The 24,047-nt window shown below is 51.3% G+C and overlaps 10 protein-coding genes across 10 annotated transcripts; 1 reads left to right on the plus strand and 9 right to left on the minus strand.

The window, feature by feature from the left end:
- Window positions 1–236: 236 nt before the first annotated feature.
- On the minus strand, window positions 237–1,112 carry ANOM_001969 (shikimate dehydrogenase family protein; the record flags this gene model as incomplete). Its single annotated transcript, XM_015547226.1, has 1 exon — window positions 237–1,112. One exon carries the CDS (start codon window positions 1,110–1,112, stop codon window positions 237–239), a length of 876 nt encoding a protein of 291 aa, XP_015410645.1.
- Window positions 1,113–1,801: 689 nt separating this feature from the next.
- ANOM_001970 (uncharacterized protein) lies at window positions 1,802–2,605 on the minus strand (the record flags this gene model as incomplete). Its single annotated transcript, XM_015547227.1, has 2 exons — window positions 1,802–2,093; window positions 2,355–2,605. 2 exons carry the CDS (start codon window positions 2,603–2,605, stop codon window positions 1,802–1,804), a joined length of 543 nt encoding a protein of 180 aa, XP_015410663.1.
- Window positions 2,606–2,972: 367 nt separating this feature from the next.
- On the minus strand, window positions 2,973–6,260 carry ANOM_001971 (3-hydroxy-3-methylglutaryl-coenzyme A reductase; the record flags this gene model as incomplete). Its single annotated transcript, XM_015547228.1, has 4 exons — window positions 2,973–3,255; window positions 3,333–5,511; window positions 5,565–5,847; window positions 5,943–6,260. 4 exons carry the CDS (start codon window positions 6,258–6,260, stop codon window positions 2,973–2,975), a joined length of 3,063 nt encoding a protein of 1,020 aa, XP_015410655.1.
- A 454-nt stretch (window positions 6,261–6,714) lies between these two features.
- On the minus strand, window positions 6,715–8,037 carry ANOM_001972 (FAD-dependent oxidoreductase; the record flags this gene model as incomplete). The annotated part of the gene is made up of 2 exons (XM_015547229.1): window positions 6,715–7,443; window positions 7,510–8,037. 2 exons carry the CDS (start codon window positions 8,035–8,037, stop codon window positions 6,715–6,717), a joined length of 1,257 nt encoding a protein of 418 aa, XP_015410664.1.
- Window positions 8,038–8,355: 318 nt separating this feature from the next.
- ANOM_001973 (fungal specific transcription factor domain-containing protein) lies at window positions 8,356–10,980 on the plus strand (the record flags this gene model as incomplete). The annotated part of the gene is made up of 7 exons (XM_015547230.1): window positions 8,356–8,396; window positions 8,531–8,635; window positions 8,696–9,105; window positions 9,161–9,870; window positions 9,931–10,160; window positions 10,218–10,761; window positions 10,957–10,980. 7 exons carry the CDS (start codon window positions 8,356–8,358, stop codon window positions 10,978–10,980), a joined length of 2,064 nt encoding a protein of 687 aa, XP_015410665.1.
- A 204-nt stretch (window positions 10,981–11,184) lies between these two features.
- On the minus strand, window positions 11,185–12,219 carry ANOM_001974 (uncharacterized protein; the record flags this gene model as incomplete). Its single annotated transcript, XM_015547231.1, has 4 exons — window positions 11,185–11,356; window positions 11,421–11,715; window positions 11,768–11,931; window positions 11,993–12,219. The coding sequence occupies 4 exons, from the start codon at window positions 12,217–12,219 to the stop codon at window positions 11,185–11,187; spliced, it is 858 nt and encodes a 285-aa protein (XP_015410666.1).
- A 416-nt stretch (window positions 12,220–12,635) lies between these two features.
- Window positions 12,636–14,122, minus strand: ANOM_001975 (endo-1,4-beta-xylanase; the record flags this gene model as incomplete). Its single annotated transcript, XM_015547232.1, has 9 exons — window positions 12,636–12,725; window positions 12,782–12,847; window positions 12,897–12,985; window positions 13,182–13,270; window positions 13,316–13,461; window positions 13,512–13,633; window positions 13,696–13,744; window positions 13,797–13,837; window positions 13,885–14,122. The coding sequence occupies 9 exons, from the start codon at window positions 14,120–14,122 to the stop codon at window positions 12,636–12,638; spliced, it is 930 nt and encodes a 309-aa protein (XP_015410667.1).
- An 897-nt stretch (window positions 14,123–15,019) lies between these two features.
- On the minus strand, window positions 15,020–16,764 carry ANOM_001976 (Zn(II)2Cys6 transcription factor; the record flags this gene model as incomplete). Its single annotated transcript, XM_015547233.1, has 2 exons — window positions 15,020–16,592; window positions 16,664–16,764. The coding sequence occupies 2 exons, from the start codon at window positions 16,762–16,764 to the stop codon at window positions 15,020–15,022; spliced, it is 1,674 nt and encodes a 557-aa protein (XP_015410668.1).
- Window positions 16,765–17,689: 925 nt separating this feature from the next.
- ANOM_001977 (putative MFS transporter) lies at window positions 17,690–19,296 on the minus strand (the record flags this gene model as incomplete). Its single annotated transcript, XM_015547234.1, has 3 exons — window positions 17,690–18,686; window positions 18,749–19,010; window positions 19,068–19,296. 3 exons carry the CDS (start codon window positions 19,294–19,296, stop codon window positions 17,690–17,692), a joined length of 1,488 nt encoding a protein of 495 aa, XP_015410656.1.
- A 609-nt stretch (window positions 19,297–19,905) lies between these two features.
- ANOM_001978 (putative 5-oxoprolinase) lies at window positions 19,906–23,891 on the minus strand (the record flags this gene model as incomplete). The annotated part of the gene is made up of 2 exons (XM_015547235.1): window positions 19,906–20,733; window positions 20,784–23,891. The coding sequence occupies 2 exons, from the start codon at window positions 23,889–23,891 to the stop codon at window positions 19,906–19,908; spliced, it is 3,936 nt and encodes a 1,311-aa protein (XP_015410669.1).
- Window positions 23,892–24,047: the final 156 nt, after the last annotated feature.

Below are 24,047 nucleotides of genomic sequence, written 5' to 3' on the forward strand. Positions count from 1 at the left end.
TGTGACCCTCATTTGCTAGACCTTTAACTCATTCAGAGCGTGCACCTGAGATACAAAATGCGTGTATGGTATAGCATACCGTTACCGAAGGGCTACGCGCCATGTCTGACAGCAGATTAAAGAGACATATCTGAGCCACAATAGAAAGATACTCGCTAAATTCACGTCATTATTCTACCGATTCATATGGAAGTTTGGTCCACACGTCTATTGTAATCTCTTAGTTGCATTTTATATTACAATGACGAGGCCACACCGGCCTTGCTTCCTGTAGCAGCCTCCACAGCATTCCTCATAACGGCCTCCGGTGCATCCAACCCGGTCCACAAGCGAAACTGCTCAAAACCCTGTCGAAGAAGTACCTCTACCCCATCTGCCGTAATCCATCTGGGGTTCTCCTTCGCCACAGCCAGCAGATTGGTCACTCTTGGCTTATATGCCATCTCAATGCAGAGACCCCTCTCGTTTCCAAACAAGCCCTTGAACGACTCCTGCGACATAGCGTCCCCGGGAACAGTCCCAATAATAACATCCGGAGCTTCCGGCAGCGCCGATGGAAACTTGACCGGTATAACCGGGCATAGATCCTCAAAATCCCGCGCAATCTGCTCCGCCTTAGCCAGCGTCCGATTCCCAACGTAAATCCGCTCAATTCCAGCTTGTGCCATCGCATAAACACCTGCTCTCGCTGCGCCTCCAGCCCCAATGACCAGTCCAACTTGCTTAGCCTCCCCAGCGGCATGTTCCTTGATCAGGGAATAAAGACCCGACCAATCCGTGTTATCGCCATGAATTTCACGTTTCGATGTTCCATCTCCAGTGTCAACGAACCGAGCAATGAGGGTATTGATTGCCCCAAGGCGAGTAGCAGAATCAGCGACCTGGGTACAGAACTCCCCGGCACTCAGCTTATGGGGCATTGTCACGCTGGAGCCGCCGAAGGCTGGTTCGTCGATTATGGACTTGACGTCTTGGAGACTGTTGCATTCTTTGATATCGTATCGGTGTGGAAGGCCGTAGTGCGCGAAGGCGGCATTGTGGATTGTGGGTGAGAGACTTTGGGATATTCCCTGGCCGAAGATGTGGTAGTGTTGTGGCGTTGTGGTTGTCATTTTGTTCTGTCAGTAGCAATTGTTGTTGTATTGTAGAGATGAATGAGAAGCTCTACTGTTGCCTATACATGAGCTCATTTAACTATCGGATAAATTATGCGTCGATTCCATATCCGTACATCTTCGGCTATATCTATAGCCTAATGTTCGGCAACGGTATCCGGCCGGACCAGACCAAACTCAACTTATACTTAGTCAAATGCTATTCACGGGCATATACATATGGTAAGCCTTAGAATGCGCGGAAATACTACCGATAGTGGAGAATGACCTTCGAGAGTGATTAAACCTTACTGGGGGGTTTGTTTCCCTAGCCATGAATCTGTTTGCCATCATGCGAATTGAATATGTTACACCCTTTCAATACACAGACCCTCGGCTTTCGTCTGCCCTCAATCTACAGTCACCACTGCTGCGGTACCTCCCTCATACTATTCCATAAAAGATGGAAGAGCAGTTGATTACTTACAAAAAGAGACTAGATGTTCATTCATATTGCTGAAGGATCAAAGGACAACCATAATAAGATTGTCTGGAAGAAACCTGCGCTGCTTGCTGCCGACTAGATACAACGATGGCCGTGAGAGCAAACATAGCAATGAGTGTAATGCTGGCATTTGCCTGGAACCCCAGGGTAAACACAGAAGGGATTGCCACAACTGCGGGCTGCTTCAAAGACCTTAGATACATCATTTTCCGACCACGCCTTTCTCGGCCAAGAGATTTTCGAAAAGCTCCATGGACTTCATTCGCTCGTCAATTTCTTTGCTAAGATGGTCCCCGATGTAACCAAATATCGCATCCTTAGGCCCGTTGATGGTGTAGCCTTCGTCCACGGTCTCGAGATCGACATCTGGGTGGGAGGCAGTAAATTCTCGAAGATTGTTTTCGGTGTCCAGGACGATTGCACCTTCAAGGAGAGGAGTGTTAAAGCGAGTGGTGGTTGCGTAGGTTGTAGCGGCTATGCTGAGAAGAACCAGCCTGCGAACGACGGCAGAGAAGATTCTCAAGAGGTAAGACAAGAAGCGGAAAAAGAACGATGAGTGAGTGATAAACGGGCTTTGTTCTGGGGAGGACAGGCGAGTTGAATAATAGTGATAAACTGACACAGACAATTAAAATGCTGCGAGTTGATTTTCCACCTCATCACACCGCATGAGGTTACATCCCACAGCCCCATAAGCAGGGACATAACCCCTGTCCCTAGGATCACGCCAGACCATCTCCGACTAAACCGCATACTCATCGGTCAGCTTCTCACCCGCGGCAATTTTCGCTTCCAACTCGGCGTTTCTGCGGTCGATTTCCTCACACAATGCATCCGATGCCACGGCGATGACAGTGCCATCGGGATCCTTGGCGTAGTGGCCGTTATTTTCGGGATAGAAAATGGCATGCGGGAATGTCTTTTGGACAAAGGCCGCTCCGTCGAGTGTGGTCACGATGAGGGCACCATCGGGGATTGGGTCCTTGTAGCGAGTGATGGACATCATTGTGCCTTTTTTTCACCGCAGAGGGAGAGATTGTGGGCAAGGGAGGGATGGATAGACAATGGAAGAGGGGACGACCAAGATGAATGCATCGATAGTATTTATAATCCAGCGCTGCACCCATGCATGTGACGTGATTGTAATGGAAGTCCCGGCAGTCTTCCGGTTGGCTACGTTTGAGGTGTCCGAGAAGAGTGATTCGTTGATCACAATCCGGACCGTTGCCTATAATCAATTGCCAGGAGGTATCAAAGACTCTTAGTATATTATTATTGCATGGTATTGTACTGAGTACTGTTCTAAGCTCCTATCTTCAACATTTTGCACATGCATTGTCAAGAAAAGCCTACGATTGCCGGAATGTAATGGGCTATTTCTTCCCCGATGACGGCGCACTTCGATTATGCTGCATATGGGCATTGACCAAGTGACCGGCCGCCAGGGCGGAGCAGGTACTTAGTTCTCCTGCCAGCACGGCCGCGGCGATGATCCGGGCCAAGCGGCGGGCATTCCCACCAGGGTCGGTGGGATGGGCGCCGCGGACTCCCAGCAAGTCCAACATGGCCCCCTGGGCTTCAAGGATGGTGCCTCCACCGATGGTTCCAACCTCCATCGAGGGCATGGAGACGGCGATGTGCAGGTTTCCGTCGATCCTAGAACATTCCATATTCGTATAATTGATACCATATTGAAGGGAAGCAGAGAGGTAAGAAAATAAAGGGGGACCTACTTCTTCATCGTCGTGATACAGCTGCTGCTCTCCACATTCTGGGCGGGATCCTGTCCGGTAGCCAAGAACACGGCCTGAACCAGGTTGGATGCATGGGCGTTGAATCCACCCATACTGCCCGGCATAGCGCTACCCACCAGGTTCTTAGCTGTATTTAGCTCAACCAGCGCATCGACTTCGGTCTTCAGAACCTTCCGGACGGTATCGGCGGGGATAGTAGCTTCAGCGATGATTGACTTGCCGCGACCACTGATCCAGTTGATAGCAGCAGATTTCTTGTCAGCGCAAAAGTTACCAGACAGCGTAATAGTGTTCATATCGGGGAACCCATGGGCGGTCATCACCTGTAAAGCCTTCTCCACGCCTTTGGAGATCATGTTCATACCCATGGCGTCGCCGGTCGTGGTGCGGAACCGGATATAGAGGTAGGTGCCGGCCTGGGCCACCATCAGAGTCTGCAGACGGGCGAACCGGCTGGTGGTGTTGAAGGCGTCGGTCAGGACCTGATGGCCGACGGGGGACTCCACCCAGCGCTGAGCTTCGGCGGCACGTCTGGCTGACGGGAATCCCAGGCAGGGGCCTCGTGCCATCCCGTCACCCTTGAGAATCGTCACGGCACCGCCACCAGCGTTGATTGCCTTGCATCCCCGGCTGGCGCTGGCAACCAGTACACCCTCAGTCGTGGCCATGGGGATGAAATACGCCTGGCCGTCAATCACCATGGGTCCGGCGAGACCCACGGGCAGGGGCAGATATCCGATCACGTTCTCGCAACAGGCACCGTGTACTAGCTCGTAGTTGTAGTTGCGGTAAGGGAGCAGCGAGTTCTTGATACTGCCGCTGAGGTCCCGAGTCGAAGGCGTTCGCGACACGGCGGCCCGGCGGATGCGAACCGCACGGGTGAATGCCTCTAGCCTAGTTGTTGCTGTGCTTGGGGATCCTGCTGAGGTAATGTTCTCTAAGGTCTTCTCCAATCTGTAGCCAGGGATCTTGCCCCGGAGACATAGCTCCGCCAGCTCGTCATCCGTCAGGGAATCCGTCTGGTTTGCTCTGAACAGAGCCTCGATTTCCTCGAAGCTTCGAGAAGGGGGCGTAGGGGCAGATGCAGTACTGAGGCCTGAGGTGGGCGACGAAGAGAGCGCAGATCCAACAAATTCTTTCGGTGCGTCAGGAGAAACATGCCAACGGGCGGCGTGAATCAGGTGATTATCAAGGTAAAGACTAAGAACCAAAGCGCTCATGAGGCAGAGTCGCCCCAGGGGTGTTTTCAGTCCGGCCAGCACGCCGTCAAATCCAGGATGTCTCCCGGCAGGCACACGAAATCCAGAATATTCCATGACATATCGGATCGGCGGTAGCACCGTGACCCGTGTTTCAACTCTGCCGGCCCAAGCAGCCAAATAGATATCGTTCAGGCCGTTGGCAGCCACTTTGAACGGACTGACAGTGGTTGGAGTCAAAGCGGCATTGGTCATGGAACTTCCCATGATGCGGTAAAAGAATGATGACAGCTGGAGTACGTTGAAGAGCACGAACCCGCCGACCATAATCAGCTTCCACCGAGCCACGCTGGTCCGGTTGACCTTATACCCGAAGATCCGTGGCCCACGTTGCGCATCTGCCAGATCTAGGGTGCCGGGGTTCCGGATCCGGGTCACCTCCAACTTGACGCAGAGAATGGTTGTGTAGAAGGTAAAAAGAAGGATGGCGTCGAAGAGCACCATCCATGCAGCCAAAAAGCAGAACTGCCCGAATCGTTCCCGTGGCCGGAGGACCGCTCCCAATGCGAGAGCCCCGACCTCGAGAAGATACGACCGCACAATGGACCACCCATATGTGTTTATCGCGAATAGCATGGTATTGGGGATCATAGGGTGCTGCTGTGACCCACGCTGGAGTTTATTGGATGCGAGGAGGACAGCACGAGTAAAGTGGATCGGCTTCTCAAACCCCACGGTCAAAACCAAGAAGGGAATCCCTTCGGAGAGTAGAGACATGTCGACTGGCACGCCGCAGGCTGTCGTTACCCCGAGTCCGAGCACGAAGGCAAACGTCCCAGAAAGCAGCACGGAGCTGCCAGCCAGAAGCGCGAGCCGAGGTGACGCATTGCTCGGAAGAGAGAGACTAGGGTCATATTCAAAGCGAGGTAGCCTAAGCTGATGATGACCAAATCGACCGTCTCGGCATGTTTGGCCCGGTAAAGGAACGAGAGCCATGAGCCTCCCAACGAACGGGCCAGCGAAAGCCTGCCCTTTCCATGGGGAGACCTAATCGCCCAGCTATGACCCTCCTTATCCGAGGCAACGAACTCCACGGCCTCTAGAAAATCGCTCAATTGGGTGTACGGAACTCGGTACGCCAGCAGGAATTCATTGGAGATTGAGGTGAAGAAGTTGGAGGTCGGTGCGATCGCCTCCGCATCCACAGACTCGGACAGTGTGTTCAGTATGGCAGGGCGGATATTGGTAGAGGTACCGGGGAAAGTGAGAGTGACAAGAGCCCAGTGGTGATCAACCTAATTAGAGAGAAAGCGAGGGCAATGCGGTCACAGTCAGCACGCAAGCAAGCTTTGGGGATCGACGGAACTCAAAAGAAATGTTTCAATCATACTTGGCCATCATTAGTCGTCTTAGACAGGTCGTCTACCTGCCATCTCCACGAGCTTGTCTCGCTAATCCGAAGGCTTCGGCTGCCCCAAAGCAATGACTCGACGTTCAAAGAGGCTGTGTCAGTCTTAGAACCGAGACCTAGATTGGCCGCGCGAAAGGCGCCTTCCAAAATATGGAGATAAGTGGACGTGACTATCAGGGACGTTACCAGCAACGTATGAATGGGATGTTGGCACACTTGGCTGGCTACTGCATGTAATCCCTGGGTGACCCGGTGGTGCACCCAGCCAGACTTTGGCGTCACGGTTGCCGATGCCATTGTTATCGTATCTTTCAACCATCGACAAGGGAGCGAGGAGGTCCGACAGAAGAAGAGGAGAGTGGGCGTGTGGGAAAAGAGAGCGAGAAAAGACTGCGTTGGCTCAGGGAACAAAGAAACCCCTGTACTACTACCGAACTTTCATAGCGAATACCATGAATCCTAGTAAATAGGTATGGTACGGTAAGCTAAAGGAATAAGCACTACGCCCGCGCCATGACCGGAACGGGAGGACCCGCTCCGCTAAGAGGTTGTTATTAGAGGATCGCAATGCCCTAATGCATGGCCTACAGTTTCAGGTTGGAAACATGAATGAATTCTTTCTCCATTAACAAGGATAACCCAGAAAAGCCCCAACATGCTCTTGATGCACTATGTCGAGCGATTTCTATGGTACCAATGGGCTTGATATATGTGTATTTTCTGTTTTGTTTACCAGTTCCTGTTTTATCCTTCAACACCCTCGAGTTGTCCAGTCCGATCGAGCAATTGGGGAAAAAAGTGCAGCAGCGTTCTCAGCAAAGAGCATGGTCTCGCTCTTCGTACTACGCTGAATCAGGTCCTGGCCGCGCAGAAACATGTCTTCTTCATACGCACTCAGGGCCTTTTCTAACGCAGTGTCCTTCATTTTCACAAGGTTCACATCGTTACCACATTGCTCGATAATGTGGTCCACTAGCACAACTGCATCATACATGCTGCAGTTAACGCCTTCACCAGCGAAAGGTGTCGAAAGATGCGCCGCATCTCCCAGTAATGTCACTCCAGGAGCCACATTACGGGTCCAACCAACTGACCCAGGTTCCATGCGGTACAACGGCCATGCACGGAACGGGCCCTCAGCAGTCTCGACCAGAGCTTTGAGCTTCGGTGCCCATGTGGCGTAGAAATCATTGGACGACAAGAGGAGCTGTCGGAGAACCTCAGTTTTGCTAGCGGTGTCGGTATCAGTGATAGTACTATATTGACGGTGGCGGTAAAAGTCTTCAGGTACAGGCAACCCAAAGTACACGCGATACGTGCCATTGGAGACCTGCTGTACTGCCATCTTAATTCCGTTGCCCAACGCTGCCATGTTTCCCGGGCCCACCATCTCGGTGGCTATCGCGTAGCTCGGATTGTTATGCGACAGGCTCCCTTCGATGAACATCTTTCCTGAGTATATCGGCTTTGCCGAGGTGAGCTAAGCGGCAGATGGTTAGTGATGCATTCATTTGATCAAAGATGGAGGGATATCCTGTCAACGTACCAGAGGGCGCACCTTGCTCCAAGCCCCATCAGCACCAACAATAAGCCGAAACCCGGTCGTCGAAGTGCCATTCACAAAGTGAATAACACAGCCGTTATCACCAGACGGGATGCGGCCATCTGCCCTCCTCTCAATGGCACTGACGGCATGATCCCAACAAATTTTATGCGCGGGCACTGAGCCGAGTAAAAGCTCGCGCAGTTGGAGACGGTCGATCTCAGGAGCATCATAGCCCTCGCCTATTTGGACAACTGTTTCCCCAGTTGAGTCGACAATACGCAAACCGGATGCCTCCCAGCGGGCGAGTTCCTTGCTGAACTTGTCAAATAAACCGGCACGCTTGAGGGCCAGCTGCCCAGAAGGCCCATGCAAATCGAGAGTTCCTCCTTGCTGCCAGGGGCCGGGTGTCGCCGACTCATCACGCTCGTAGATGACATAGTCCGTGATACCACCCAATTCTAAGAGCCGTGCGAATACGAGACCGCTTGGCCCTGCTCCGATTATTGCGATGGAGGGCTGTGGCTCCATTGCTGCGAACTATGTTGAAGCTCAGCTAATTAGGCCAAAACACTTGAGTAGGAAAATCAGTAAAATATACCCTGGGCATTTAGAATCTGATACTTTGACTTGTTTTATATTGTGCCCTACAATGCATGTCGGCAAGTCCGGCTCGCATCCATCTGATTGGTGGAACTCGGACGCACCTCCGACGGCAGCCAGTCAACCACCAACCTCATGTATATTCATTTAATACCTCGGCGCTTCCATTTCTACTCATTTCATCCTATACAGCAGACCAATCTGTCTCATCGGCTGTGCCGGAACCCTTCGGGTAGTCCCCCCGAAATGGAAGCTAGCAGTCATCGCAGATATTTGCTCGATATGCGGTAAGGGAAAACACCCGACGATAGCTATCGCCACTGATCAGCGCCTAACAGTGTGACTATTGTCGACAAAAAAACTGAAGTATACTCCATCAACCTATTGATATCGCAGGAACCGCTTAACTGATCCTTCTAAGATGCTCCCGCGAGCTTCCTAAATGTAGCTCCTGCAAGCCATGGCCAGGGAGCTGTCACTACTCGAGGGAGATGGCGTCTTCTTCCCAGCCGAGTCCCAGTCGCGTGTGAGATCAACCCACATTTATCTGATCTGAACGCTGTGATTCAACTAATTCGTGAAGAAGGCCAAAGGAACATACTACTATCGAAACTCGACTGCGGCACCTGGAGCTCACAGTCCAACGTTTAACAAACTCTGTCGATCACGCTTTACAAACTATTCTTTCGGTACCCCCGAGACCGATTAACGCTCAAAAGCCAGCTGAACCAAGTCACTCAGTTGCAGTTGCAGCGAATGACTCGAATTCCGACCTATACATTGGGCCATCCCATTCCTTTACTTTCTTACAAGAGACACCAGCTAACATCGATGCGATCCGTCGGCCATCATGCCACGAGACTCGTCAGAGCGCTCGCTCGGAGCTTCAATATCTCTCTAATAGCCTGGGTTCAGCACAAGTAGCTCAAGGCACCATGGAAGATACTATGAGCTTTTACGTTCCCTCGCGGCCGGTGGGATATCGCTTGATAAGCAGTAAGCCGTTCTACTGGGCTTTTCACAATAGAACTGATTGTCATTCTTCGAATAGAGTTCTTGGTGATTGCTGAGGTTGGCGAACCATTCTTTTCTGCTCCAACTGATGATATGATCCGACAGGTTGTTTTCGAGCCGCACAAAGTTCGTGAAAAGGCATGGATTGTCTACTTCAACTACTTATTACTATCCGATATATCAACTGGGGATGATTCCAGCAGCGAGACAGCAAAGCTGCGGCGTAACGTACAGCTAGCGCTTAATGACAGTCGTATTTTCCTTGAACCACGTGAAGCTAATGTCCAGGCGTTGACTATCTTGGCCGCTCATGGTGAAGACTATGCTGCGCCCAACCTGTCGTGGATGCTACTGGGACACGCCTGTCGGCAGGCCGAGGCTCTAGGGTTGCACGCATTGGGTCACCGTTCAGCTGAGTCGAGACAAAAGCAACTTTGCCTTTTTTGGCTTCTTTTTGTCATGGATAAATCGTGCTCTCTTGCATTTGGCCGCCCTGCGTTTCTTCCGACAGCCGTGTATCAGAACGTACCGTTGCCAGACGACGATATTCTGATCAGTTTCCACCTTCGTGATGGTGAGGAAAATGCGCAAAAGGTTTCCAAGTTCGGTGCCCAGCTTTTCAAGAGATCTACGGAACTCTCGAAATTAATAGGACTTGTCTTAGATGTCCTGGCGACAGATGCTTCCTCACCTGCAAAAGGGGATATTCGGGGTAAACTGGATGACTGGTATGAAGACACAAACCAGGTTAGTAATTCCTCATTGATCAGAGCCTTTGAACCTTGAAAGTTCTTACCTCCGAGCTAGGTTCTTACAGACACCATGAACGCTGAATGTGTCTTGGCAAATGCAAGTCACCGCAAGGAGATGGCTCTGGGTATTAATAGCATGAAATTTCACTACCTTCACGTTCTTATCATCCTGCTAAAAGGGGATGAATCAAACTCGTCTCTTCGACTGTCATCTGCTCGTGACGCTGTCTCTCTCTTGAGTTCAATGGTGTCCAATTGGAGTTCGATATACAATGGAGTTGTTTGGTATGAAGTCTATCCCTTTCACCATGCTAAGCCCGTATGTTAATACGATTTGAACAGGCAGCTCCTGTATTATCCCTTCACCCCTTTCTTTGTAATATTTGAAAATATCGTCCATCATACTTGTTGGACCCCTACAGTCGAACAAGATCTGCAGCTGCTATCTACGACTGTAACTTATTACGCGGAAATGCGATCCCAGATGCGTCTACTGGCGACTGTTTGTACCAGACTACAGCGCGTCGCGGCCGTTTTCCTTCAGCTGGCACAAACTTACGTCCGTCAGCACACGTCCGACCCAACAGCAGACAACATGGTAACATCCACAGAAAACTGCAGCACATCGCCATCAGGCGACTACAATATGTCGGCCTACAGTGACCGAGCAATGAACGATTTTGCCCCCGATTCCGCTAAAGATAGTGAGACTCAGCCAAACGTCGACATGGGGGAGCCGGACGTCGCTAGTTACCTAGAATGGCTTCCTGCGACCTGGCTCTCACATGGCCTATCGTTGATGTTGGTCGTCAGAACCTGGCCAGTGGCCACTCTGGTGCCGGCGACAGAGACACTTCCCGTAATCCGCCTCGGAAGACTTTTGATAGTATGTTTGATTGGTTCTCGTGGGATGCCTATTACTCAGGGGTGGAGGAGTGAATACGCTTTACATGAAAAGGCACTGTGGAATGTGCGAAGGTTGATTTGTTGATATATACTAGATCCTAGCATCATATGCTATGCTCATTCTTGACGGTTGGTCTAGCAAGTATGAGCTCCGGACGACACTGATATGCTATAGTTAGCCTCTCTAGGTCTGTATTGAATGTAGCCATAGTAATATCCCAACTTAGAATTTTCTGGCCAAAACCCTATAAGCTTGTATGTCAATTTACCATGGCATTGATTTATATGCCCGTATATTTTCGGTTAAGTCAATACTAGTAGCCGAGTGCTCCACAACGATATCCGCCCAGATGTAAACTACTATCAGACCATTGAGCTCGTGAGCTCCTTCCCTATCTTTAGTTCAAGCTGGTGTAAGTCCCATCTTCTTCGCCATGCGCTCTTGTGCAAAATTGCGCCGATCTTCCAGATCTAAAAGGAACAGATCGGCGTGGCTCCGTCCGGGAAGCACATGCTGGCCAAAGATTTCCCTTCTACTGAGCTCGATAACGTCGGCACCGGGGGCGGGCGCAGCACTAGCAGCAGGGAAAATCACCTAATCAAATAGTATTAGTCTCTTCGGAGCTTGAATCATACTACCATAATAGCGGAATGCCTGCTTTCTTGCACACGGTAAGGCCATCGCCACCTCTACGCCAAACCTCTGCCATTCCCTTTGCTCGATTATTCGAGATCTTCGACCACATAAGGAGAATCACAACATTGACCTCGCTGGATCCATTCAACCAGAGATCCTTGTCACAATGCAACCGCGGCCAGGACTCCGACCACCCGCTTTCAATAACGATCAGGGGTAGATCGCTTGTATCTGGTCTTAAGAATAAATCTGGCTCCTTTGAAGATAACACATATGGACCAGTAAAGGTGTCAAACCCTGGACTCGCTTATTAGCATATTCTGAATAGAGATGTATGAAATCAACATACTGGTGCCAACGCCCATGTCCAATAGCCTATCTTCTGCGGCATTTAGGATGCCTGTAGCTTGCCATTGAGAAGTCGTATACCTCACCCATCTCTGGTGGACGTCGTGAAGCTCTGTGGGCATGATTCGTACCCACAGCGTTTTGGTTCGAGAGTTGTAGTTTACCCTAGGCCATGACAAGTATACATCAGCTGAGTACAGCAATATCTCTTCAGTGGCAATCATACCTCGCGTTACTTTGTTCGACCACGGCCGATGCGGCAAGGGAGCGACAAATCAAGTTGCCATCCTCAGGGGGGATCACGTCAAAGACAAGCTCTGTAAAGCTTCTTATTGTAGGTATTCTGTCTACTATTTCATTGAAGATAGTTTGGGCAGAAGGTGGTGAGACTATCTTTGAGGTCTTACTTTGCAGCTCTCTAGAAGGGGAGACTGGAGCTCTGTTGGGTGACATTATGGGATACACAGATGAACAAGTTTTCAAGACAGGTTAGGCCTTGTGTTGTTTCTGAGAGACGGCAAAGACTCTGTAGGGAGTATGATAGTAAAAAACGAGATCAGGAAAAGAAGTGAGCGAAGAATTAAGTAGTCCGTTTGTGCCTCAGGCAAAAAGGCTGACGTCGTTGCTACTATGGTGAAGCTATGCGCGTGAATCAAAACACGTTGAATTCCTCATCCTCCAGTGAAGATCTTTACATAGAGATGAATGGTAGTTCAATTGATTGTATGTACAGAAATGATCAGTAACTAAGCATCAAATGCAAATGCCCCGCAGTAGAAAAGACTGCTGTGATAAGTATCTGATTCTTGAATATTCACCGTCTCAGACTAATCCACTCACGTCCATCGGATAGATACCGGCAAAGCTGATTACAGAGCATTGATGATGGCGTTATACGCATCCTTGGCCTGGTAGTTGCTATCAAAGAGCAACGGGGAGCTGCTGGAGCGCCATGAGTCCTTTGTGCATGTTAGTCCGGGTTCTTCTTATCTAGCCAGAACCATAAGACACGTACCTTGTCGGAGACACCCCACACAGTGATACCGACGCAGGAGGTGATGTCGAGACAGGCGTTGACCACCTGTATTGGTTAGCATATTTCTACTGAAGCAAGTGGACAGTTCACCAACTTCGAGGTAAGACTCGGGGCTAGCTCCTTCGATATCAAGTTCGGTTACGGCAACCTCGGAAACACCGGTCGAGGCGAGCGCGGTCAGAGCTGTGCTTGGTGTTAGTTTTTAATTTCATAGTGGGAGGTATAGACTTATCCTTTGGCGCCGGAGACGGGGAAGCCATTCGCACTAAGCAGTCAGTAGAGCTCACGTGGCGAAATTGGGGAGGGCATACCTATAGTGAGATTGGGAGCCTGGGCTAAGTTAGAAGGCTATTCTATCCACGAAACGGTGACAACTTACCAATGCCGTCAATTGGAACACCAGCATCCAACCACTTCTTCACGTAGTTGACCATTCCCTGGGTTTTGGCGTAGTCGGCAGAATCCAAGCTAACATTGTTAGCCACAGGTATGTGCATCTGGATGGCAACCTACTTGTAGTCGTTAATGTAGAGCTTAGCGGCAGGGTCCGCCTCACGCGCAGTCTCGAAGGCAATCCGGACGAAGTCCTCTCCCAGGACCCGGGAAAAGACACTGTCACGCAGGGTACCGTCTTCGTCGAAGATCTCGTTGACGACATCCTGCGCTGGGTTAGTGCTGAAATTAAGAGCATCCGCAATGACAAACGTACCCAGGCATAGATTTGACCCTTATATCTCTGCATGATGGTCGTGATGTGATTCTTGATCACCTCAGTCAGGGTATCCTTGTCGGTGATACCCTGCACCCAGGAGGGGAGCTGCGAATGCCAGACTATGCATGTATTAGCCTCAATCGATGATTAAACCAAGTTCACATGGAGAATGGCAACACACCCAAAGTATGCCCCCTCACAAGTTTGTTATTGGTTTTGGCATAATCGGCCTAAGATGCCTCGTCAGCATCAACACCCACTCCCCCAGAGCGAGTCACTCACCAGGAAATCAGCTCCACCAAAGCTAAAGCTACCCTGACTCGCTGCTTTCATCAGCAAACATTCAACCACAAAAGACTCGGAGACAAACGCTCAAGAGCATCCCATTTCATGCTATTCTCGGGAGTCAGCTGGCCAAAGTCCGCCCGGACAATGGGCTCATTCTGGGCGTTCTGCAAGAGAGCCTGGTCCGAACAGGTACCGAAGTACTTCTTTCCATGGGCGACAAAGGCGTCGTTGATACTGGCGGCAGCCTGTCGACTGATGACGGCAGACGAGGCGAGGGAGGCGAAGAGAGTGCCGCTGGCAAGTGCCTTGAGATGGACCATTTTCACGAAAGGGAATAGTTTACGAGAGTTGATAACAATGCAATAGATAGACCCGGTTGTGATTGACAGAAACCAGCTCGAATGCCGTATTTATATTCCCAATCGACCTAGCAGGTACCATTCTTCAGCCTGTTTCACCGAGGTAGACACGACACGTTTAGCCTAATACTTCAAGCCAGTAATTCCTTTCCCAATACAAAGCGGACCTGAGTGAGGATCCACCAGGGCTGGCCACAAAAGCCGACATTGGCCACGCTAGACGGGTACTTTATTTCCTCCCGTTGGTGGAGAATATGGCGATCTGCAGTGTCCCCGCAAACTGGCCTTCATTTTAGCCTCCCTGGCGCTTTCGGCAGATCGGGCCTCCTCAGCTACCCGCGGATGCAGGGCCTTTCTGCAGAAGATGGGGAGGCTGTGAATGTATCATTCTTCCCTGGGTAAATGGGTAAAAGAGATCGGTGCCTGTTTGTCGAGTAAAAGGAAGCTGGTTGGATTAACCCAGAACTTGGCACTTTAGCTGAAACGACATTGGAAACCACCGTTCGGACTCGGCAGTTATCCGAAACAGTTTGGATGAATGCCCAGGGTGACCTTAGTAATCTACTTCTCGTGGTAGAAAGTCGCACTCTAGGCACAAGCAGGTCGCCTACCTCGTGTTGAGCTTGGGAAGGTTGATCTCGAGTAAGTTTGTTTGTGTCGAGCCACCAACAGTCCGACCCATCGACCCGTACTGATCATGTCAGACAGGAGGTGAGCTTTTGCTTTTACATTTTACCCAACATCTACTTCTTCGAACATTTGTAGATAGAGGTTCAAACTATAGTCGTGATATGCCTTTGTTTTCTCTTCCGCCACGATAGCTACTATACGTGTTATCGCCAGGATATATATAATTATCTACGGGTATCCAAGAGTGCATCTCCGCCTCGCAGCCATAAGCGACTGCACACAAGGCCAGTCCTCCATACATTTCGTATTTTCCAGACCCTGTTCAATTGAATATTCCTCTTGTCCCAAAGTCGACCATCGCCCCTTCTCCAACTTCTCCTCTGTTTTCGAATCCTCCTTAGACTCCACCGAACTCGTCGGACTCCCACCGTCTCGCGCATAACCCGATAGCCCATCAATCGCATGAAATCCTTGCAACCGCAACTCAGTCTTAATATGCTCTTCTGCAATAAAAGCTGCCCAGTTCGAGTCAAAGACCCCCTCGCGATGCGGCCAAGCCCGAAGTAGCTCGATCGCCCGCCAGCGCAGGCTGTAATCGGGACAGCCGATCGAGATGATATACAACGGGGGGACGACACCCATATCTAAAGTGTAGTTGGGGCGCTCTCGGAACTTGTACATTACTGCTTCTATGAGGGCGAGGTTGGCTTTGTACTCGGGCTGGTATTGACTCAGTAAGACCTCGTCTCGGATGAGAGCCGTTCGCATTGATAGGGATGTGGTATGTCGGAGGATGTTGATCATATCTGCACCTCGTTGATCTTTCCGATTCAGTCGCGTATACGAGTAATTATAGAAGGTGTCGAACTGCGCCGAGAAGTGGTTCAACTCAGAGAATAGCTTTTGTTGTCCCTGTAGTAGCCCTTTATAGTTGCATATGATTTCTTTGTCGGACTTGGACCAGCAGTCCATGAGGAAGCCAAAGGCCCGACTTAAAAGAGGCTCAATGGCACGGCGCGCTTCACGGACATTAGAAAATAACTGATAGTCCTCCGTGGCGCAGACGTCCAACTCATCTTCGATGCGTAAGATCGGTCCTCCAATCTTGAAGCTCGCGGCTTGAATGTCCAACTGTGCGAATGCGGCGACAAGAGCTTCTTCTACCGGTGATCCATGCGGGGCCCAGGTGACGAGTTGTCTCTGAGCCTTCAGCTCGTTCAATATCCGAAGACCACCCTCGAGGTGCTGAAAGGCGTCATCGTATCGTCCGCGTAAAAGCTCCATCAGCACAAACAAGAGACAGCACAGCAGCATGACCTCCCGCAGACGCGGGTCTTGGGAGAAATGGCGTTCATTGAGAATGGCGAACGACCGCCCGGCCTGTTCCATGGTGAATCGATGCCAGGTATTGTAAAGCTCTAGCTCCTGTCCGGGCAAGGGCATGCCGTGCATTTCGACATCCTGATGGATGGCACTGAGCGCCACAGCCGCATGGTACACGGCGGGTTCGGCATAGCTCATCTGCAGGACGAGCTTTTCCCACAGCAGCGAATTGAAGAAACCCGACAGGGTCGGAATGGTGTAGTACTGGAAGTAGGAGAAGCAGCGGCGCTCATCCGTATTGGTGACCCAGCGAATGCCACCGCCTACCTCGGGGAGCAGCCGACTCCAGGGCGTCTGCTTCCTGCTGGATCTCGCCGGCGGCGGCAGCCGTTGCAGGTCGTAGCCATCACAGGAGCGACCGCTCGACGTGCAGTTTCCGCATGCCCCCGGGGCTTCATCACACTTGACGTGGCGGGCCCTGTGTGCGATCGACGGTTAGTTTCACGCCGGGCAACAAAGTCGCGCGGGGCATTTACTCGTAGGACTCACCGACAGGTCCGGCATCCAGTCCGCGACCTCTTGTTGGCAAAGTTCCGTTGTCGCGACTTCTCCATGAATCTCCTCTTCTCGAGACTGCGGCAGGCACACATGGTTTATACCGGGGGGGAGGATGAAAAAGAAAAAGGGAAAGGGTGACCAGGCGAGGCTGAAACTGGGGACAGGTTGAACGAATGAGCCGAGCGGGGCGGAGTCCAGCGTCAGCACTAGTCACACCCTAATGCAGTCTAACTTTGGGCCAAGGCTCGGTGGCATTCTCGCCATGACAAGAAATGTTGTATCTTCACACTCGGCACAGGCACCATGCGCCATCGATCTTGATGTGGCTTTTTTATCTGCGATCTCTCCCCGACGAGGGATTGCCTCCGTGTCATGATGACTCTTCGACTGAGGGTCTCTCCGCATTCATGTCGACCATGCGAAGGGGCCCTGTGGTAGCCTGGGCGAAGACCCAAGGGTGACCGTTGCTGATAGGGCTGAAAGCCGGACTTGCCCGACCTCAGGCACCAATCCCGTGGTCTCAGGCGATCAATAAGCTTCCAACACGCGCATTCTTTTTCATTCTCTCCCACACCAACATTTCATTTCTACCTCGGCCATTCCGACTCGGAAATATAAACCTAACCCCGCTCTTCTCCATGCCCTCAGATACGAAACAACACACACACACACACACACACACACACACACACACACACACATTCGTCGGACATATCCGACCGGAATGTCACCGTCAGGCGGATGAAGATCGTATTGCCGGCAAGACCGTCGGAAATTAAGGAGCCAAAATCAGAGTTAGTATACGACCGTGTGGACGAACTCTGAAGCCACCCGCAAATCAGGCTGGTCTAGACTAAACGGTCCAGACTGGATATTCCAGACCTTTCGCTTAACATTACCAACCAGAGCATCGAAATTGAAACCGAGAGAAAGATAAATGTGATTAGACGAGTAAAGTGATCATTAAAGGTATATACAGGACATTAACTCATAAAGATCGATCGTGACATGGGGGCTTTATAAAAACCACCTGAAATCCGGACTACTGGGACCCTCCGCCAACCTCTCGGTCGGGATATCCAGAGCCCGCAATGTAACCCCTTGTGCACGATCGCGCCGCTTATTATCCATCATCATCCAAAACCCAAGAAGAAGCGTGAGGACAATACCCGCCCCTCCGAACGAGGCCGTAGTTATGAGCGCAGGCAGGTACTTCGGGGCATCCTGGTTGCGGAAGATGTTCGAACTAACCACACCCATCAGGTTCGCAAGGGGTACCGCGATACTCGTCAGGACGACTCGTTTCCCTTCGCTGGCGATGTTGTTGTTGTACCAGACATCCAACAACACGGACGGAGCGGAGGTACCCCAGGTCATCATGAACGAGGCGAAATAGGCCACGTTGATATTCTGCTCGGGGTCAATTGCCACGTAGATGACCATGCCCAGGAAGGTGAATAAGAAGCCCAGAGCGATGAATGGGAATCGCCATCGCGTCCAGTCACTGCAGAAGGCGAGGATAAGAAGCACGACAGCGCCAGAGACGTTGGGGGCCACGGTGTAGAGGTTCGTCTTTACGGTTCCGTATCCAAGTTTGGAGATGATTTGGGGAAGAAACAGCTGGACGGATTGCAGAGGGACGCCGAGACAGATCTGGATCCCCACAACTGCCCAGCTGGTGGGATGCTTGAAGATTCGGAATGCGTCGCGAATATTGAGTTTCTCATTAACAACAGCGGAACTGTCAAGCTGCATCCGGGTGAATGCCAGTGCCTTCTCAGCTTCAGACAGGAAGCTCGCCTCGGATGCCGAGCGGGGCAAATACCAGAAGACGAAAATCGCGAAGAGAACGGTCGCCAGGCCTTCAATGAGGAAGAGATAGCGCCATGGGGTCAGCGGACCGGAGTGGATCTGGAAAACCCCGAAGGCGAGGAGTCCTGAGAAAGCCGAAGCAATGCTCTGTGCGGCGTAGAAAATCGCCAGACGTCTGGCCAGTTCACCACGGCGATAGAAACTGGGAAGATTCATGTTAGCAAACCACTCAAAGTCAGTATGAACGCCTGAGTAGTATCTCACGTGGTCAAATAATAGATCACCAGCGGAAAGAAGGCACTCTCGGACATGCCAAGAAACCATCTGATCGCCATCAGGCCTCCAAAATTATACACAACCACCACTAAGACCGTGCACAGCCCGAAGGTGAGCATCATGCAGGGCAAAACAAGGTTCGGCCCGTACATCTTGCCTAGGATGCCCAGAAATGGTGCCGTCAAGACATAGGGGATGAAGAAGATGCTGAGGATGATGTTGTATTGGTCGCCCTTGAGGTTGAGAGTGTCTGCAGAGAAGTTATCAGCATGGTGTTGGTCAGGCTCAAAAGACTAATGTCCCATACCCTCTAAGCCGGCTGTCTTTGCATTCCCTAGGTTGGATTTGTCCAAGCTATTGAAGAGATACATGATCGCTAGGACAGGAAGGATGCGGAAATCAAATTTCCGGACGAGCGCACGCTCTGCACAGGCATCAATCGGGTCGGCGACGACCACCTGTGTCTCCGTGTCATCTTTCCCCAGATCCACTGGTGGCTTGACCACAGGATCCTCCGGTGATTTTGAGTTATCCATAATGGTTGGTCTCGGAATGATCCTTGGAGTTATTGAGTGATCCCAACCAGGGCGCGCCCGAGCCATTCATATACGTTCCATGATCGATAGCTTAGGCGATAAGTCGTGTCATCTAGCGGAGTCCACTATCACTCCTCTAGTATGAGAGAGAAGCCCAAGGACCGTCCGCTCGGGAGGATTAGGGTTCCGGCTCCTATTCCGGAGATACTCCGCGATAAGAAAGAGGGATGATTATCTCCGGCCAATCAGAGAGCTGAAATATCTTATCTTGTCCTGCCAGTAAGAAAATGAGGTAACGCTTCCTCTGCCAAAATCAAACAGTTCCTTATCATCGTCGCTCGCCCCATTGGCACTTCTGAGCGCCAAGAAGATTTAAACATTCATGAGCAATGAGATCAAATAATAAAATGCACCGATACATATCATTTGCTAACCTTCTACGTTTATACTATATCCTCAGAAGTTTATCTTCTCCCCACCACTCAAGAGTTTATGATAAAGCCATTGTGGGCTCGGGATTGACTTCCTGGTGTTCATAATAGCCGAATAGTTTCTGTCTCTGAGCATAATAATAAGATCAATCTGAGTAGAATAGAGGAAGTATATCTATTAATTCCCCACCGCAATGGCATTCCTCTCATACAGGCTCCCTTGCGTCCTCAGTAGACTCTGGCCCGCATCGTCAATCTTCTGTCGTAGAACCACGGGTTCCTTCAGGTCCCGCGAAGGCTCCTCCCCCCAGCCGCCTCCCCCCGGCGTCAAAATCACAATGCGATCCCCCGGCCGGAACTGAGCCGTCTGTCTGGGTCCCAGGGCAACCCTCCGAGTGGACCCCGTCACAGGATCCTTCCGAACCCACACGTTCTCTCCACGCTTGCCCTCCTTGCCACCCGCCATTCCATAGGGCGCCGTGACCCGTCGGTCCGACAGAATCGATACCTGAAGAGGTATCCGGAACTCCATATCACGGACGCATCCGTCACCTCCCCGATGTAGACCTGCTCCGCCACTTCCCCGGCGAATGGAGAACTCGTGTAGAATGACTGGGTACCGCTTTTCTAGAATCTCAGGATCGGTAATGCGAGTGTTGGTAATGTGGGTGTGTACTCCGCTGGTGCCTTCCCAGTCGGGTCCAGCTCCCGCTCCGCCGGCAATGGTCTCGTAGTAGCCAAATCCCTTGACAACCTTCCCTGTGATGGGGTCTGTGCCTCCGTAGCCGAACGTCAGATTGTTCATGGTACCCTGGGAAGCAGCGGCTGCCTGGAAGGCTTTGAGGACAAGATCGGCGATCTTGGACGATGTCTCGGTGGTGCATCCAACCGTCGCAGCAGTGATGGACGGTGACAGAATAGTACCCTCGGGGCAGACCACATGGATTGGAGCCAGGCAACCCTGGTTGAGCGGTATATCCGCAGATATCATCGATCGGAGACAGTACTAAAATTCGTTAGCAGCCGTCGTATATCTATGAACTCGTGAATCCCTACCATGATGGCAGAATGTAAGCAAGCTTGCGGCGAATTCAAGTTCCCCGAATGCTCTGGTCCAGTCCCAGTGAAATCAAAAACGGTGTTGCCTGTATCCTTATCGATTGTCACTCGCAGATGGAACGGGATTCCGTCGTCGTTCCTCTCCTCTGCTTCCAGCACCCCACCTTCGTATCGTTGGGCGAAGCCTTTCAGCAGGTCCCGCACGGCCTGTGCGGCATTCTCCTGGATTGCATTCATGTAGAACTCGACGACCGGCCAGGTGAACTCTTTAATGAGAGCTTGGATCAGCTGGATACCCTTTTGGTTCGACGCGACGGCCGCCTTCAGATCGGCAATGTTGTCGCTCAACGTGCGGGTGCCACTGCAGCCGGGGAATGTGCCAGGAATCTCGTACAGATGTCGGATCAATCCCGCCTCGTCGAAAACACCTTGGTTAACAAGCTTGAAAGATTCAATCGCCGCTCCCTCTTGCCAGAGTTCGGTCGAATTGGGAGGCATAGAGCCTGGGGCAATTCCACCCACGTCGGCGTGGTGGCCGCGATTCGCCACGTAAAACAAGATGGCTGATGGATTCTCATCATCGTCAAACACGGGTGTAATAGTTGTAATATCTGGAAGGTGCGTACCACCCGCAGCCGGGTGGTTACTGATAATGACATCGCCGGGCTTCAGATCACCCGGTGGATGTCGCTCAATCTGCGCCGTGATAGCCGTGCTCATGGATCCAAGGTGACCAGGGATGTGAGGTGCATTAGCCACAAGTCCACCATCAGCTGAGAAAATGGCACAAGAATAGTCCAGCCTCTCTTTGATATTAACAGATATAGAAGTTTTTTCCATCGTGTGGCCCATCTGCTCCGCCACGGTCATGAACCGATGACTGAACACGCTCAGTTGGACGGGATCCACCGCATTGGTTGAAAGCTGCTCCTGGTTCACGCTTCCGACTTCTAAAACCACATGCTCAGGCAAAATAATCGCTCTGCTTGCATGATCAACTACAATTGTCTGTGTCTCGTCAATAATCATGGCCGGCCCACTGATCCGGGTGCCGGGACTGAGGCAAGGGAGCGTGTAAACGTTGGTATCAGCCCAACCAAGTATATCAAAGAATACTTTTCGTGTAAATGTTGGTGTTGGTGGTTGAACTATACAACGATCATCCAGCTTCTTCAGTTCCTTGAATGGGCTTGAGGTATCTACGACTCGGGACTTTCCAATACTCCGCACGCGAACATCATCAATCAAGATATCCCGAGACTGGGAAAATCCAAACTCTTGGGAATGTCTAGTATGGAAAGCTGTTCCAAAGTCTGACAATTGCTCAGGTTTTCGAATCATCAGGGTCGTATCGCTGCCTTGATATTTCATGTTCAAAAAGCATTCATGCACGATAGATTTCTCCTCAAACCCCTGGAGTTTCAAGGCCTCTATACCTTTCTTAGATATCAGATCCAGCCGCGCCTGGAGCTCGGATAGAGTCTTTTGTTCAAATTTCCACGCCACAGGCTCCTGGCTCTCGACCACCACATCGGCCAGAGCCATCCCGTATGCAGACAAGATACTTGAGTAGCGGGGAATGATTGCTTTTTGGATCCCCAGGTCTCGAGCAATAAAGACGGCATGCTGTCCACCGGCACCTCCAAAACATCCAAGGTTATGGCTAGCAGCGCTGTACCCTCGGCCTTCACTGAGCTTGCGGATGGGTCTTGTCATCGTTGCATTCGCAATAGCCAGAAAGCCTAGCGCCAAGGTTTCTGAGGTAAAGGCATCTCCACCTCCCTTGTCCCTGTTAACAACATCTGTCAAAGCGGCAAACTTGTGTTTGACGATATCTAGATCTAGAGGCTTTGGAAAATACTCCGGAATGATTCGTCCTAGTAGCAGATTGGCGTCTGTCACGGTCAACGGCCCACCCTTTCCGTAGCATGCAGGACCGGGATTTGCGCCAGCACTCCGTGGCCCAACCTTGAGCAAGCCAGTCTCCCAAGTCAAGATTGACCCGCCTCCCGCTGCGACGGTGTTGATATCCAGCTGAGGCGTCTGAATGGTAACCTCCGCGATTGTGTTTTCGAAAATATGCTCAAGAGCGCCGGAATACCGGACCACATCGGTACTGGTTCCGCCCATGTCAAACCCCAGCACCGGTCGGCCTTCCTCCGCATCATAGCATGTTCGTGACAAACCCACGACACCTCCCGCAGGACCACTGAGTACCCCTCGGAGGCCTGAAAAGCTGTTCCAAGTTGCCAGGCCACCGTCCGATTGACTGAGTAGTACCTTGTTTGCGTTTTCATCGTCTAGCTGGCCCTTGAATCCCTTTCGAAAGCCTTCAAGGTACGAAGCGGTCATTGGAGTGAGGTAAGCATCAGCCACGGCTGACTGGGTTCGAGGGACGAATTTGGCCATCGATTGCAGAACTGATGACGCTGATACTTTGAAGCCCATTTGTTCGGCTAACTTTGTTATCTGAAGCTCGTGCTCTGGGTAGGTATATGCATGCATAAGTCCGATGGCTAGATTTTGATACCCTTCTGATTGCAACGCCTGTAGCTGTGAGCGAACGGCATCCAGGTCTGGCGTTCGTAATATTCTCACTACCTCGCCCGTCAGACCGACAACGAGGTTAGGATCAGACACGGCGTCGATAGGTTTGGGCTCGGGATCCTCGCTATATCCTTCAATCGTGATGCGTTCGTCAACTTCAACCACTGTCTCATAGAGCTGCTTAAGCCGTTGCACGGAGAGATCGAAAATGTTGGGCCGAGCCTGGTTCCCAATTAAGAGGGAATCGCGAAAGCCCTTGGTCACCATCAGGGCCACACGATCGCCCTTCCGCTCCAGAAGGGCATTCGTAGCCACTGTGGTACCCATTCGGATGGATTCAACGGATGATAGGTCAAGCAAAGAGCCTTTGGGTATCTCCTCGCCACTTGCCATTTCTAAAATGCGTCTGATACATTCTGTTGGGGCATCGTCGTACTCATCTGGAGAGGCTGATAGAATCTTGAAGACAACATGATCTTGTCGGCCAGGGATATCCGCCCAGGCATCTGTGAATGTGCCACCTCTGTCGATGGCAATGCGGATGCCGTTCTTGATCATTGTGTCAGCAGTTGAGGTTATGTAAAGACAGTTCTAGATTGAGAACGACCGCAGAGGTGTTCCTCCAAGAAGCGACGCGACTTCATCCTTAAATAATTGTATTCATGTTCGCATCCAGATGCGGGGTTACGATGATAAACGACGATAACCTCCGGC

Source organism: Aspergillus nomiae (assembly GCF_001204775.2).
Source record: "Aspergillus nomiae NRRL 13137 chromosome Unknown contig00025, whole genome shotgun sequence".
NCBI lineage: Eukaryota > Fungi > Ascomycota > Eurotiomycetes > Eurotiales > Aspergillaceae > Aspergillus > Aspergillus nomiae.